Here is a 17,207-nt window from a genome sequence, read left to right as displayed (position 1 = left end):
TGCTCTATCTATATAATTCATATATAGGATTGCTGTATCTTCTTAGTGGGTTGACCTATTTATCACTTGGTAATTCCCTTCTCTGCAGCCATTTTTTTTACTCTATTAACTTATCTGATATTAATATAGCTATTGCTTCCATCCTTTGATTAATACTTACATGATATATTTTAAAAAATATTTTTACTTTCAACCTTCCTATATCATTTTATTCAAAGTGAGTTTCATATAGTGTATAGTTGAGTCTTTTTTAAAAAAAACCCACTCAGGCAGTGTTTTCATTGTCATATTTAGCCCATTTACATTTAATGTAATTATTAATACGTTAGGATTTAAAACTCATTTAATTTTGTATTTTCTACTTGTTCTTGTATTCTTTGTTTCTTTGTTTCTTCCACCCTTCCTTTGAGTTACTTTAATGTTTTTGGAAATCCACTTTATCTATGTTTTTGAGTGTATGTCTTTGATAGCTTTTAGTTATTGTTCTAGATATAATATTCATATACATATTCATAACTTATTAAAGTTTACTGTTGTCATAATTCTGCCAGTTTGGGTGAAATATAGAAACTTTATCTTCCTTTATGACATTTTACTTATCCCCCTCATTTATATTATAATTGTTTAAATATTTCCTCTATGTGCATTTAAAATGACATTAGACAGTGGTATGATGTTTAATTGAACTGTCAAGCATAAAACTCAAGAGAAGGAATGCTTATTGTACTTACTCAGGTTGTTGTTTGCCACGTTCTTACATTCTTCCTGATGCTCCAAAATTCCTTTTTTTATATTTCTCTTCTATATAGAGACATAAATTTAGTAATTCTTTCAGAGTTGGTCTGGTGAAAAACACAATTTTCCTTTATCTGGGGATATGTTTATTTCCCCCTTATTCCTGAAGGATACCTTCACTGGGTATCTGGATTGATAGACTTGTGGGATTCTGGGTTGACATATTTTTCTTTCAGCAGTTGAAAAATGTGCTATTTCCTCGTGGTCTCCATTGTTTCTGATAAGAAATCCCCTGTCATTTGAATTGTGTTTTCCTTGTAGGTAAGGTGTCATTTTTCTCTGGCTGCTGTCAAGATTTTTCTTTGTAAGTTTTCAGAAACTTAATTATTATGTGTCTTGGAGGAGATTTGGGTTTACCCTGTTTGGGGTATGCTTAGCTTCTTAAATTTTTAGGTTCATGTTTTTCCCAAAATTGAGAAGTTTTCAGCCATTATTTTCCTGAGTACCTTTTCAGACCTGTCATCTTGTCTTCTTTCTCTTCTCTTTTTGAAACTCTGATAGCATGAATATGATATCTTTGGTTATAGCCCCGCAGTTGCTGAAGCCTTATCATTTTTTCCTCCTATTTTCTCTGTGTTGTTGATATTGAGTAATTCCTACTGTTTTATCCTCAGTTCACTGATTCTTTCCTCTGTCTCTCCATCCTTCTGTTATGTGCATCCACTGAGTTGTTTATTTAGGTTATTGTATCTTTCAGTAATAATATTTCAATTTGGCTTTTATTTACATCATCTATTTTCTGAGACATCCTACATTTTCACTTGTTTCAAGTATGTTCATAATTGCTCACTGAAGCATTTTTATCATAGCTGGTTTAAAATCTTTCTCAGGCAATTTTAACATCTCGGTCATCTCAGTGTTGGTTTCAGTGGATTGTCTCTTTTCTATTTATTTTGTGATCTTCTTTGTTCTTTGTATGACCAGTTATTTTCTGTCGAAATCTGGACATTTTTGTATTATGTCATGATTCTGGATCTCATTTAAACCTTGCATTTTAACTGTCTCCTTTTGGACACTGCTCTTCTGGGGGTAAGGGGTGGTGATGGTGATCATTCTAACTGACAGGCAGAGATGGAAGTCTAGATTCCCCAGGAGGCCTCTGTTGATACCTGAAGGTGGAGTCTTTTTACTGCTTGGTTAGGGAGAGGGGTGGGAGTTTCAACTTCCCAGATGGTCTCCACTGACACTGCAGGGGTTGTCGTAATTACAACCGAATGGAGATGAAAGCTCTGGATCTCTACTTGGCCTTCTCTGACACTACCTGGTGGGGCTGGGGAGAGGCCTTATTACAGCCTCATGAGGGAGGAAGTCTAGACCTCCACTTGGCCTTTGTTGGCATGGGTAGGGAGAGGCTATACTAGAGAGGCTGCTTTAGTGTGTGTGTGTGTGTGTGTGTGTGTGTGTGTGTGTGTACACATTGGTGTTTCCGGATTGCAGCCTCTTTGACTCCAAGTCTGAGGTACATGAGGCAAAAAGAAAACCCAGGGAATCCACTACCATGTCCTTCTCTGCTCTGCCTTCTTATTGCCGTCCTTCAGAGTCTTATGCTTGTTTTACGTATGCTCAGAGATGTTAGTTGTACTTAGTGGGAAGAAGTATGTCATCTCTGGGAGTGGATGCCTTCTTCCCAGGGTTATATTTTCTCCAAGATATGCCACAGACAGAAGTTCATAGGAGATGCTTAAACTCCTATATCTCTGCATTGTTTTGTTTGTTTTTTATATCTAAGAGCACAGTTTCTTCTGACTTCCAGGAAGGCTGAGATGGCTGGGCTAAGGTATACAGGGTCCTCTCAGACTGCCCAATACAGATGATTCTGAGTAGTTGACCAACTGTTGTTCTGGAAGAACTGAGCCCTTATCATAGATCCCAAAGTTGACATAACTCAGACTTACATGATTTTTAGATAAAAATTTTTAAATTTAAGTTATTTAAATTTTATAAATGACTTTTTTCATGAAAAGTTCTTTTTGTGCCATTGATATCCTGCTTCCTGATAAATATTAATATTAAGAGAATCCTTTTTAGGAATGGCATGGTTAAAATATCCTTATTTCTAAATCCACAATAATAGATATTATACTAACATTGCAAATGTGCTTTCAATTGAGTATACTCCCAAGAATGGATCAGAAATAGCTATATAAACAAAAGTACATTTCATAGTGGGTGTTTTTAAGTTGCTTTGGCAAATGTGATAGACTTGATTATTATTAAGTACATTTAATCTTAAATTGGATAATAGTGAGTGTGGGGCCTGTTTTCTGCAGCGACCTATTCTCTAAGTGATATATTCCAACTAGAGCAGCTTAGAATAAGTTGGAGACCATCCTAATGGTGAATTTTCCTATCATTCTTCACTTCGGGTAATGCCATTTAGGCTTTTGAGATTTAGAAATATGACAATTGCTTTAATTTGCCGTCTATAACATTTAAAAAATCTAGATTTGCATGTGAAAAAAATACTTGTGTGTTCATGAGGATAGCTTATATCTACTGAGCTCTTTTAATTCCATCCAGAATATGTGGTTCTTATCGTGTTCTGGACTTCCTATGCCCTCCCCTCCCCACACACACACACATACACACACACACATACACACAAGCACAGAGCCATCCTGATTTGAAGATTTTGGTAATGTGTTTTTGTACAGGGCATAAAAATATATCTCTGTAATTACATGATATTTAGTGATTAGATAATTATGGATAATTGCATGGGGTAGTTCTAAGTGCTAAAGTGTTACCATAAGATCTAAAATGTACAAATTGCATAATAATTATTCTTGAGAGTTATTTGGTAATTTTGAGCATAATTATCATGTGATCCACAGTGCATGTAATTAATGCATAATCACATGGATTTTGCCTTCATAACTACTTCACCCTTGTTACAAAGCTCTTTGTCATAACATTTGAGTATAAATATAATGTAATTGGCTCCCGGATACAGTACATTAAGCCCCATGATAATTACTTTCACGGTAACAATACCCCTTATTCCATTCCAATTGCTGTCAAGATTTTGTTAGGAAGAACAAAATACCTAAGATATGGTGGCGGGCAGGTAGAGGAGTGGGTGAGAGACGGGTACTATGTGCTCATTGTGGATGAGGAGTATCTTTGCTGTGACCACAATATTTCCATGTAGATGGAAGATGTTTCCATCTTTCATAGTAGATAAAAATCTGTCTTCTAACTAAACTTGTATTTGGTGTAAGGCTCCTTGCTGTCCAGCCACAGTCACAGCACTCATTAAGTCTATTTTTTTTTAATTTTTAATTTTTGTGGGTACACAGGTGTATATATTTATGGGGTACATGGGATATTTTGATACAGGCATACAATGCATAATAATCACATCAGGGTAAATGGGATGTTCATCACCTGAAGTATTTATCCTTTCATTGTGTTACAAATAATCCATTTATACTCTTAGTTATTTTTAAATGTACAATAAATTATTGTTGACTGTAGTTACCCTGTTGTGCTATCAAGTACCAGATCTTATTCATTCTACTTAACTATATTTTTGTACTCATTAACCATTCCCACTTGCCCCCCGCCCCCTGCCAATTTCCTTCCCAGTAACAATGGTTACTTCCTTCTGGTAACCATTGTTCTACTCTCTATAAGTTCAGTTGTTTTAATTTTTAGTTCCCACAAATCGGTGAGAACATGCAAAGTTTGTCTTTCTATGTCTGGCTTATTTCACTTAACATAACGATTTTCAGTTCCATCCATGTTGTTGCAAATGACAGAATCTCACCTTTTTATGGCTGAACAGTACTCCATTGTATAGAGGTACCCCATTTTTTAAAATCCATTCATTTGTTGATGGACATTTAGGTTGCTTCCAAATGTTCGCTATTGCTAACAGTGCTGCAATAAACATGGGAGTGCGGATATCTATTTGATACACTGATTACCTTTTGGGTATAAACCTAGCAGTGGGATTGCTGGGTTATATTATAGCTCTATTTTCAGCTTTTTAAGGAACATCCAAACTGCTCTCCATAATAGTTGTACTAATTTACAGTTCCACCAACAGTGTGTATGAGGGTTCCCTTTTCCCTATATCCTTGCCAGGATTTGTTATTGCCTGTCTTTTGGACAAAAGCCATTTTAACTGGGTGAGACGATATCTCATTGTGGGTTTGATTTGCATTTATCTGAAGGTCAGTGATGTTGAGCACCTTTTCATATGCCTGTTTGCCGTTTGAATGTCTTGTTTGAGAAATGTCTATTCAGAGCTCTATTTGGCGATTTTACATTAGATTATTAAGCTTTTTTTCTACAGAGTTGTTTGAGTTTTTATATATTCTGGTTATTAATCCCTTGTCAGATGAATACTTTGCAAATATTTTCTCCTATTCTGTGGATGTCTCTTCACTTTGTTGATTGTTTCCTTTGCTGTGCAGAGGTTTTTTCACTTGATGTGATCCCATCTGTCCAGTTTTGCTTTGGTTGCCTGTGCTTGTAATGCATTACTCAAGTTGCTTTGGCTGCCTGTGCTTATGGGGTATTACTAAATAAATCTTTACATTATCCAATGTCCTGGGGAGTTTTCCCAGTGTTTTCTTGTAGTTGTTTCATAGTTTGAGGTCTTAGATTTATGTCTTTAATCCATTTTTATGTGATTTTTGTATACGACAAGATAGGAGTCTAGTTTCATTCTTCTGCATGTGGTTATCCAGTTTTCCCACTGCCATTTATTGAAGAGACTGTCCTATTACCAGGACAGTTGATGATTGTTGACGATTTTTGCATCAATATTCATCAGGGATATTGGCCTGTAGTTTTATTTTTTGATGTGTCTTTGGTTTTGGTATCAGGGTAATACTGGCTTCATGGAATGAATTTGGAAGTATTTCCTCCTCCTGTATCTTTTGGAATAGTTTGAGTAAGATTCTTCTTTAAATATTTGGTAAAATTCAGCAGTGAAATGATCAAGTCCCAGGCCTTTCTTTGCTTGGAGACTTTATTACAGCTTCAATCTCATTATTTGTTATTGATTTGTTCAGGTTTTGGATTTCTTCTTGGTTCAGTCTTGGTAGGTTCTATGTGTCTAGGAATTTATCCATTTCTTCTGGGTTTTCTAATTTACTGGCATGTAGTGGCTCATAGTAGCCTCTAATGATCCTTTGAATTACTGCAGTATTAGTTGTAATATCTCCTTTTTCATCTCTGATTTTATTTATTTGGGTCTTTTCTCTTTTTTTCTTAGACTAGAAAATGGTTTGTCAATTTTGTTTATCTTTTCAAAAACCAACTTTTTGTTTCATTGATCTTTTGTATTGTTTTCTTCATTCCAACTTGATTTATTTCTGCTCTGATCTTTATTATTTCTTTTCTTTTACTAATTTTGGGTTTAGTTTGCTCTTGCTTTTCTAGTTCTTTAAGATGCATCATTAGATTGTTTGAGGGTTTTCTCTCTTTTTTTTTTTTTGATGTAGGTGTTTATAGCTATAAACTTTCCTCTTAGTACTGCTTTTGCTGCATCCCACAGGTTTTTGGTATGTTGTGTTTGTATTATTATTTGTTTCAAGAAATCTCTAAATTTTCCTCTTAATTTCCTCATTGACTCACTGGTCATTCAGAAGCATATTGTTTAATTTCCATGTGTTTGTATAGTTTCCGAAATTTTCCCTGTTATTGATTTCTAGTGTTATTCCATTGTGGTCAGAGAAGATACTTGATATAATTTCAGTTTGTTTTTGAATTTTTAAAGATGCATTTTGTTGCCATAATGTATGGGCCATTTTTGAGAATTATTAATGTGTTGAGGAGAAGAATGTGGATTTCATAGCCATTGAATGAAATGTTCTGTAAATGTCAATTCAGTCTATTTGGTCAATAGTGCAGCTTGGTCGATATATCTTTGTTGAATTTCTGTCTGAATCGTCTGTCCAGTGCTGAAAGTGGCATGTGGAAGTCTTCAGCTGTTATTGTATTGGGGTCTGTCTCTTGCTTTAACTCTAATAAAATTTGTTTTATATATCTGGATGCTCCAGTGTTGGGCACATATATATTTACAATTGTTATGTCCTCTTGCTTAATTTACCCCTTTATCATTATGACCTCGTCTCTTTTGGTAATTTTGTCTTGAAATCTATTTTGTCTGATACAAGTACAGCTACTCTTGCTCTTTTTTGGTTTCCATTTGCACGGACTATCTTTTTCCATCCCTTTCTTTTTAGTCTATGCTTGTCTTTATAGGTGAAGTGTGTCTTTTGTAGGCAACAGATGATTGGGTCTTTTTTTTAAATCCATTCAACCACTCTGTGTCTTTTGATTGGAGAATTTAGTCCATGTGTACTCAATGTTATTATTGATAGGTAAGAACTTAATCTTGCCATTTTGTTGTTTTCTGGTTGTTTTGTGGTCTTCTCTTATTTCTTTCCTTACTTTTTTTTAAGTGAAAGTGATTTTCTTTGGTAGTATGTTTTAATTTCTAGCTTTTTACTTTTTGTTGTATCTGTTTATGTTTTTTGATTTGAGGTTACAAGAAGGCTTGCAAATAACATCTTATAACCCATTATTTTAAACGGATGACAACTTAACATTGATTGCATAAGCAAACTAACAAACCAGCACAGAGAAAACTAATAAAAACTCTACACTTTAGCTTCATCCCCTTACTTTTTAACTTTTTGTTGTTTCTATTTATATCTGAAAAGTTGTTGGAGTTATTTTTTATCAGTTCATCTTTTAGTCTTTTAACTCCAGATATGAGCAGTTTACACACCACAATTACAGTGTTATGATACTCTGTGTTTTTCTGTGTACTTACTACTACCAGTGAGTTTTGTGCCTTCAGATGATTTCTTACTGCTCACTAACATTCTTTTATTTCAGACTGAAGAAATCCCTTTAGCATTTCTTATAGGACAGGTCTGATGTTGATGGAATCCTTCAGCTTTTGTTTGTCTGGGAAAGTATTTTTCGTTCATATTTGAAATGCATTTTTGTTGGATATACAATTTCAGAATAAAAGGGTTTCTTTCCTTTAACGCTTTAAATAACAATTCCCCTGTTTCCTGGCCTGTAAAGTTTCCACTGAAAAGTGTGCTGCCAGAGGTACTGGAGCTCCATTGTATGTTTTTTTGTTTGTTTGTTTATTTTCTTTTGCAGATTTTAGGATCCTTTCTTCATTCCTGACCTTTGGGAGTTTGATAATTAAATGCCTTGAGGTGGTCTTATTTGGGTTGAATCTGTTTCGTGTTCTATAGCCTTCTTATACTTAAACATTGACATCTTTCTCTAGGTTCGAGAAGTTCTCATTATTATCCTTTCAAGTCAACTTTCTACCCCTTTCTTTCTCTCTCTCCCTCTTCTTTAAGGGTGATAAATCTTAGATTTGTCTTTTTGAGGCTATTTTTTAGATCATGCAGGTGTGCTTCATTTTTTAAAATCCCTTTTTCTTTGTTCTCCTCTGACTGCATATTTTCAACTAGCCAGTCTTCAAGCTCACTAATTCTTTGTCTTGTTTGGTCAACTCTGCTGTCAAGAGAGTCTGAGGATTCTGCAGTGGGTCAGTTATATTTTTCAACTCCAGAGATTTTGCATGATTGTTTTTAATTATTCTAATTTCATTGTTAAGTTTATCTGATAGGATTCTGTTTGTCTTTTCTATTTTATCTTGAATTTCACTGAATTTTTTTAAAACAACTATTTTGAATTCTTTGTCTGAAAGGTTACATATCTATCCCTGTCTCTCCAGGATTGGTCCCTGGTGCCTTATTTAGTTCGTTTGGTGAGGTCATGTTTTCCTGGATGGTCTTGATGCTCTTGGATGTTTGTTGGTGTCTGAGTTAGGTATTTATTGTAGTCGCTAAAATCTGGGCTTGTTTGTACCCATCCTTCTTGGGAAGGCTTTCCAGGTATTTGAAAAGACTTTGGTGCTGTGAGCTATGTTTTTAATCCCTGCAGCCATATCTGCATTAGGGGCCACTCAAAGCCCAGTAATTTCATGGCTCTTTCAGACTCTTAGAAGTACCACCTTGGTAGTCTTGGATACAATCCAGAAGAATTTTGTGGATTACCAGGCAGACTTTTTTTCTCTTACATTCTCCCAAACAAATGGACAGACTCTCTCTCTCCCCTCAGCTTTCTGCAGCTGGGTGAGGGGTGACACAAGCAACTCTGTGGCCACCACCACTAGGACTGTACCGGATCGGACCTGAATCCAGGACATCGCTGAGTCTCACCCAAGGCCCATGGGGTACTGCCTGGATACCACTGTTGATTATTCAGGGCCCAAAGTCTCTGTAGTCAGGAGATGATGAATCCTTCCAGTAATGGGACCTTCCCTTCAAGGCAGTGGATTTTCCTTTGGCCCAAGGTGTGTCTAGAAACGTCACCTGGGAGCTAGGGCCTGGAATGGGGGCCTCATGACTCTGCCCAGTGCCCTATCCTACTTTGGCTGAGCAGTTATCTAAGTTGTAAGATAAAGTCCTCTGTACTCTTCCCTCTCCTCTCCTCAAGGGGAAGGAAGGAGTCTCTTTTGGAGCTCTGAGCTGTGCTGCCTAGGGTTGAGGGAGGGGTGATACTAGCACCCTTAGTTGCCCCAGCTGGTACCTCACTAGGTTGTGTGCACCCCAAGTCCAGTGGCTACAAGCCAAGCACAGCACCAGGACTTGCCCAGGAATTGTAGTCCTTCCATTGTAGACAGCCTTCAAGTTTATTTAGGACCCCAGAGCACTTTAGCCCATGGTGGTGAGGCTTGTCAGAACTCAAATTCTGACCGCTGGGATGGGTGGTACCGCTCTGTCTAGGGCTGGTCTAAATATTCCCTCCATGGGCACTGGTTGAGTTTTGCCTGTTGTTTTTACTGTGACAGGGCAGCACCGAATTCCAATACCAAGTCCTACAGTCACTGTGCTCTCCCTCCCAAGTGCATGCGTTCTCTCTCTGGGGCACACAGCCACTGCAGGGGGATGGGTGAGGGGTGACATCAGCAATTCCAAATGATCTTTTCCACCCTCTTCAGTGCCTCTTTCAATGATATAGAGTTAAAACCAGGTACTGTGACCACTCATCTGAGATTTGGTTCTTATGAAGGTGCTTTTCTGTGTGGACAGTTGTTCAATTTGGTGTTCCTACAGGGAGGATGATTGGTGGAGTCTTCTATTTGGCCAGCTTTCTCCACTCTCACCCAAGCCTTTTTATTATTATTAATGCAGCAGAGCATCAGTTTTCTTTTTGGCCTAGAAGTTTCAGAAAGCTGGAATTTCTGTAAGGAGATCTTGATAAACTGCAGTGAGAGGGAGCCTTACTTTGCTGATGGGACCATCAACTTAATGCTGAAATGCAACTAATTATGAGACTGAAGCAAGAGCTTTGGCTAAACTTCCAAAATGATGACACAATTTTTGCAACTTTTGTCCACAGGTTTCACGTGGCGGGATGACTATACTCAGTATGTGATGGACCAGGAACTTGCAGACCTCCCCAAAACCTACCTGAGGCGTCCTGAAGCATCCAGCCCAGCCAGGTAAGTGTGGACGTGGCTTGTTGCTCCTTGCTCCCAGGACACAGCCCACAGCTGTTACACTTATTTGTTTGTTTTAATGTAGCAAAGCACCCACCATCTTTCTGGTGCAGATGTTTCAGAAAGTTAGGATGTCTGTAAGGAAAAGGTTGGTTCTCATGAAAGAAAGTGATATTCGGGTGACCCTCCAGTAAGAGACATGCCCAGGGGTTCATTTTTCCATGAAACTCTTAGAAAAATCCTGCATCTTCAAGGCCTTGGTCGAAAGCAGGTAACTCAAGAATTCTCATTTCTCAGTAAGAAATTATTTTTGCTTTAGACAAAAAGCAGAATTAAATTGTGAAAGTCTTTATCATCCTTTCCCAGAGCATAGCAACCTACACTGAGCTAAATATATTGTTCCATATTATCTTATTTTGTACTCAAACTATGTGGTAATTACTAATGTCATACAAACGATGTGGTAATGTCATACATACCATGGTCTAACGTCATGCCCATTCTTGAAAGTGAGGAAATTGAGTCATAGGGAGGTTAAAAAATTAATCTAAAGACAAACCACAGTAAGAAAGCTGGAACTGTCAGATTCCTGAGCCGTTGTGCTATTTTTCATGTTTAAAAAAAAAACATGAAAATGACCTTTCCTAAAGGTTTAGTTTGAAAAGTCCGTCCATTTTTCCCCGACAGAGAGACTATTCTAGAGCCATAGTCTTTAGAAAGATTCCAGTAATACAAAATTTAGATATCTGCTTTCATAAGCTCATGGCCATCTGATAGGGAAAGCAGTTAAGTGTCCTGGCAGGATCAAGAGTGAGAACGCCTGGAGAACTGGTAACCGTCCCCCAGCACGCGGCGCACACTGAGGGCGGGGGCTGCGTCTTTCCTCAGAACGCGGCGCACACTGAGGGCGGGGGCTGCCTCTTTCCTCAGAACGCGGCGCACACTGAGGGCGGGGGCTGCGTCTTTCCCCAGCATGTGGCGCACACTGAGGGCAGGGGCTGCGTCTTCAGCACGCGGCACACACTGAGGGCAGGGGCTGAGACTTCAGAACGCAGCGCACACTGAGGGCAGGGGCTGCGTCTTTGTGCTTCTATGCCTGGTGTATCTACCTTTAATACCTCCTTTATCAAAGAGAATGTGTTGTTATAGTCTGTAAGACTTTTCTGTAGGAAACCAAACAAAAACCCACCGAAATGTTTTCAACTTGAGCTGTGTTGAATTTCCATTTTGGATGTGTTCAAACTCCTTATACTCCTCTCTAAATTGCACTGGGGGCGTTGTGCACTGCCCCAATGACCTTGAACTCCATCAAGTATAGGGATGGGTTGGACATCCAAGAAGGGCAAGGAACAGAGGGCTAGAAGAATTGGGAAAACCAAGCAAGGGATGGCTCCTCCTCAGTCTGGGGGGTGCAGAACAGGGCAAACAGAAGCTGCCAAATGTGGGAGGAAAGGGGCGTCGCCAAGAGAAGAATCCAGGGAGGACCTGCCTCTGAGAAATCAAACTCAGCAACAACCCTAGAGAGGCGCCTGGATTATGCCTTCTAAACAACCTTAAATGTGGTTATTTGAAAAAATTGCCAGTTTTTATTATTTAAAACAGTACCAGTTTTATTATGAAAAATGGTATGTTATCTTTGTTTTATGAATTATAAGTGAGATTAAAAGCTTAAAATACATATGCTTTGAGATTGGAATTTTCTCCTTCCTTCCTTTCTTCCTTCCTTCCTTCCCTTTCTTCTTTCTTTCCTCTTCTTTTTTTTTTTTTGGCTCTTGCTTCATCACCTAGGCTGGAGTGCAGTGGCACGATCTCGGCTCACTACAGCCTCCACCTCTTGGGTTCAAGCAATTCCCTTGCCTCAGCCTCCTGAGTAGCTTGGACTACAGGTGCACGCCACCATACCCAGCTAATTTTTGTATTTTTAGTAGAGATGGGGTTTTGCCATGTTGGCCAGGCTGGTCTCGAAGTCCTGACCTCATGATCCGCCCACCTTGGCCTCCCAAAATGGTGGGATTACAGGCATGAGCCACCATGTCCGGCCGAGATTGGAATTTTCTTTGTGAATTTCCTGTATATGGTCTTTGTCTGTATAAAAAGGACTTTTTGTATTTTTCTGTTTGTTCGTTTTATTATAGGTTCTTTATATTTCAGGCTAGTAACTTTTCACATATTATATTTTGTAAAAATATTTTTATCAGCCTGGAACGTAGATAGCACTAGCTATGGTTGCAAATAAAAACAGAGAGCTCTTATCATTCTGTAGGCTGGATTTCTAAATTCTTTCTTTGTGAGTGTTGAACCCAGGCAAGAGCAATTATCCCTGCCCCCAAAACAGAGGCCCATTTAGGGAGGCATTGGCTGGATATTCTCCAGACTCCTTTCCTCCACACTCCCGTCCCCTGCTCTGCGATGGACTTCATGCCTGTAAGCTCCATCGGGTCCTTGGGCCTCTGGCTTTTGTGGGGTTTGGAACAAGCTGCACCCAGCATGGAGGGCAGAGGACTCTGGGCACGTTCCCCAGCTCTTCCCCAGGCCCAGACATGACTGCCTGGGGACAATCACTCCCTCTCATGCTGTCCCTCCTGCTGATCCAAAGGCCTCCCCTGTTCTGCCGGCGCCTTCCTCGTGCCCGACTCTGACACCTACTGAGGGAGGTTCCCATGAGGCCCTGCCCAGGAGAGAATAAGAAACAGTGTGGCCCATTGTCTTCCTCAACAGTTGCCCACAATATTTCCTCATGGAAATCTGATCGTTTTTCTTTTTTTCCTAAAATTTCTGGAAAACTTCTTTTACCATTGAAATGATCTACTTTCTAGTATATTTTTTAGGAATGTTCTTCATTTATAGAGCATTTTCATTGTCTTCCACGATTATTGGTAAAATATGCTTACACTGCTGTGTGATTTGGGGTATTTATAAGCTATCCTTTCTTAGCAGATTTCCACATTTGTTAATGCAGCGTAGCGAATGCTATTCTCTTGTTGATGAAAAGAGTCAAACTCTGTAAAATATTTTTAGAGATGTATTCTGAGCCAAATATGAGTGGCCATAGCCCGTGATGCAGCCCTCAGGAAGCCCTGAGAACATGGGCCCAGGGTGCTCAGGGTGCAGCTTGGTTTTCTAGATTTTAGGGAGGCGTGAGACATCAATCAAATACATTGGTTTGGTTCAGAAGGTGGGACAACTCAAAGCAGGGGCTTCCAGGCTGTGGGTGAATTCAGACATTTTCTGGTTGACAACTTGTTGAGTTTATCTGAAGACCTGGGATCAACAGAAAGAAAATGTTCCAGTTAAGATAAAGGATTGTGGAGACCAAGTTTTATGTGCAGAGGAAGCTCTCAGATAGCAGATTTCAGAGAGAGCAGGTTGTAAGATGCTTCTTATTGGACCTAAAAGGGTGCCTGGCTCTTGGCTGATTATCTCCTGGATCTGGAAAGGAAGGAAGGAAAACAAAGGGGAAAGGAGATCCCTACAGAATGTGGATTTTTCCCACAAGAGACTTTGCAGGGCAAATTCCAGGTATTGCAAGGAAATATATTTTAGGGTAAAATATTTTGATTTTTTTCCCTTGTCTCATAATGTTCTGCCAGAGTCAGACTGAAAAGTAAGTCACGATATATAGGGTCAAATAAAACCCATCTGATGAGAATTTACGGTTTGTAGGGTATGACTCCCCAGACCTCTTAGATAGGAATTTGGGCAAGAGAAAAAATCAGAGCTTAGTCCTCACTGTTATGGTTTTTAAAATTACTCAGCACATGTGTAGTTCTATTCCTTTGCCACTGTAAACTTACTTTTTCTTTAGCCGGGTGTGGTGGCGCCTGGCTACCCAGGAGGCTGAGAGAGAGGATCACCTGAGTCTGGGGGATTGAGGCTGCAGTGAGTCATGATCACACACAGCACTCTAGCCTAGGAGACAGAGTGAGACTCTGTCTCAAAAAAAAAAAAAAAAAAAAAATCACTTTTTTTCACCCTTGTAACACGATTTTTAGAAAGAATTATCGCTTAGATTTTTTTCTTTTTGCTATTCTCTTACTTTTAAATAAAAATTCTTCAGTAAAATTTATGCTATTTATCATTTTTAAAAAATAATGAAATCACATAAATAATTTGCTTTTGAGCATAATTTTAACATCATTCTATAACTGATGAATTCTCACTTGCTTTTGTTCTAAATTATCTGTAATTGTCATTTTATATCCTTTTGAAACAATAAGTGTTTTGTAGGCTTTTCTATTTTTTCATATTTATGTGTTGTTTTTAAACTTCAAATTAGTGTCTAATTCTACTGCATTTTAGTCAGAATATGACTTTGTTCAACTTTTACTCTTTGGTAATTTTGAGGTTTTCTTTGGCCTAATTGATACCATACTTAATTTTCAATTGGCCTTCAAAAATATATTTGTATAACTATTTGCAGGATACAGATTTTTATAAATAGTTTATAATTATATACATATGATGTGTAATTAGGTAAAAATGTAAGTGTCAATTGTATTACTTCAAATCAACATGTCCTTATTTATATTGTGACTTTCTGAAATTTCTCAGACAAAAACAGTATTTCTATGAGTTTTCCTTTGGGGGTTGATGTGTTTGGCTTCACAGGCGCTGAGGCTCTGCTGCTTAGCACACAGGGGCTGCGTCAGCCCGTCCTCAGCATCCATCATTAGCGGATTGCTGTTTAAATGGTGCCTGCGTCTCCCTTAATGCTTGTTGTCTTGGATTCCATTTTCCTAAATGAGTAGTCCTTTCCTGCTTCCTGTTTGTTTTTGTTGCCTGGTTAATCCATGGCTATCTTCAGAATTTGACCTTTGGGACTGTTTCTGTTTGAAACTCAGCTTTTATAAGATCAAGTGGTGTTTCCAAAGCCGCTTGGGTCAGGTCGGAGGGCGGGTTATAGCAGCAAGGGGACTGATTTCCTCTGTGGGGCTTTTTCTTCTCATATGTGGATTGTGGCTTGTTTGCCTTCTCATATGTGGATTGTGGCTCGTTTGCCTCTTCTTTAGTATTTATAATTTTGTCTTATTTTAGATTTAATTTGTGGCCATCACCTCTAGATTTTCAAGAGATTTTAAAGTAATGGATTTGTTTCATTCCCGTTAAAGGGATCATCGTGTTCTGATTCCTGCTGCATGATAAGGAACCGTGTTGGCTTTCATTGTCCTCACTCCCCACTCCCAGGAGCTGCTTCTAACCAGGCTCCCCTAGTGCCAGCCTGTGCCCTTCACCAGATGGACCCTGAGCCAGCATTTGTTGGATAAATGGTGGTGAAGGACAGAATGCGTGATCTGCCCATGCCTTTGAATTCTTGCATGGGTAGCTACACTAACCAAGAATGTCACCTGGCTTTCTCCACTCCATGTGTATTCAGAGCATTCTGAGCTTCACAGCTGAACAAGAATCCACAATGGGCCAGTGACATAGTAGCTGGTGTTCTTCACATAAGGCAGTTAATCTCTGGAGATTGAGTAACTTGCTGAAAACCAATCATCCATGAAATAAAGGCGACATTAGAATGAAGTCTTCAGAATTCCCATCCCTGTTTTTGGGCTTACCAGAGTGGCAACCACAAGCTCATTTCTCCTGCTGGTTCTTCTCTTCTCACACATGAGGTCCCTTAAGCAGAGTAAGCCCCATGAGAGAAAGCCAGAAAGAGATGCAGTGTGGAAAATCAGCAAAGCAGTAAGTATGAGTGCCCAGTGTGAGGAACAGAGCTCGCACCTAAGGGGTCACCAGGAACCTGAGAACATGCTAAGGGCTAAGAAACCTTGAGAACTGAGAGCCTGAGAACGTGCTAAGGACTAAGGAGAAGCTGAGAACATGCTAAGGGCTAAGAGAGTCAAGGAAGGGGAACCTGAGAACTGAGGACTTGAGAACATGCTAAGGGCTAAGATAACCAAGAACCTGGGAACATGCTAAGGGCCAAGGAGGACCTGAGAAGCCAGAACCTGAGAAGAACGTGCTAAAGGCTAAGGAGGCCTGAGAACCAGAGAACATGCTAATGGCTAAAGAGAACCAGGGAACATGCTAAAGGCTCCTGAGGCAGGAACAGGGACAACGAACACCAGCTGTGTATGTGAGCACCGACGACGTCACAGAGAACTTCAGGTGGCCATGAAGGTTGGATGTAAAACATAAGACGGGCCTGTAATTTGGAATTTTTTCCTTTAACAAACTGGGTGACAATCTAGAATATCTCATATTATTGTGAGCCTAAGGCCAGTGTGTGCAAGTGGAGAAGGGAATAGCTACTAAGTGTAAAACATTTTTCATCTTTTTAAAGTACAAAATTCATACGTATGAAGTTTTGACCTACTTCAAGCTGGATGACAGAGCAAAAGGCAATGTGTGAGTTAATTGCTACAACACCACGAGGCATAATGATAAACACTCTCATTGCTGTGACATACTGCAGCGCCACAAACAAGTCCCCAGGCATGGACAGAGGTGAAGCAAAGATGAATATGACAATTTAAAGGTACATTTATGAGGTGGTTCCATCTGCATTGATTAGCAATTAGTGAGAAAAGTAGACAAAATACCAGAAAAGTAAATTAACTGCAGTTAAATTATACTCTGACAACATAGAACATGAAATTTCATCCATTAAAAAATGGCCAAGGAAACTATAGCCGTGATTTGAGATGCAAAGAACTGCGAAGGCCTTGATAATTTATATACCTATTACATCTGTATCAGTGTAACTTGAAAAGTGATATTGTTTGGCTGTGTCTCCACCCAAATCTCATCTTGAATTGTAGTTCTCATAATCTGCACCTGTCGTGGGAGGGACCCAGTGGGAGGTAATTGAATCATGGAGGTGGCTGTCTCCATGCTGTTCTCGTGATAGTGAGTGAGTTCTCACGAGATTGGATGGTTTTATAAGGGACTTTCCCCCTTTGCTCCTTGCACTTCT

The 17,207-nt window shown here is 39.1% G+C and overlaps 1 protein-coding gene across 5 annotated transcripts in view; it reads left to right on the top strand.

Moving 5' to 3' along the window:
• Nucleotides 1-17,207, top strand: part of PTPRN2 (protein tyrosine phosphatase receptor type N2) — a 987,645-nt gene that overhangs the window by 338,863 nt on the left and 631,575 nt on the right. For all 5 annotated transcript variants that reach the window (XM_055269741.1, XM_055269742.1, XM_055269740.1 and 2 more), the window contains one exon: nt 10,189-10,291. In XM_055269741.1, the coding sequence (XP_055125716.1) occupies nt 10,189-10,291 (103 nt within the window). The remainder of the gene's footprint in view (nt 1-10,188; nt 10,292-17,207) is intronic.

This window comes from Symphalangus syndactylus, chromosome 6, assembly GCF_028878055.3.
Source record: "Symphalangus syndactylus isolate Jambi chromosome 6, NHGRI_mSymSyn1-v2.1_pri, whole genome shotgun sequence".
Lineage (NCBI taxonomy): Eukaryota > Metazoa > Chordata > Mammalia > Primates > Hylobatidae > Symphalangus > Symphalangus syndactylus.
This window is presented reverse-complemented; position numbering and strand designations above follow the sequence as displayed.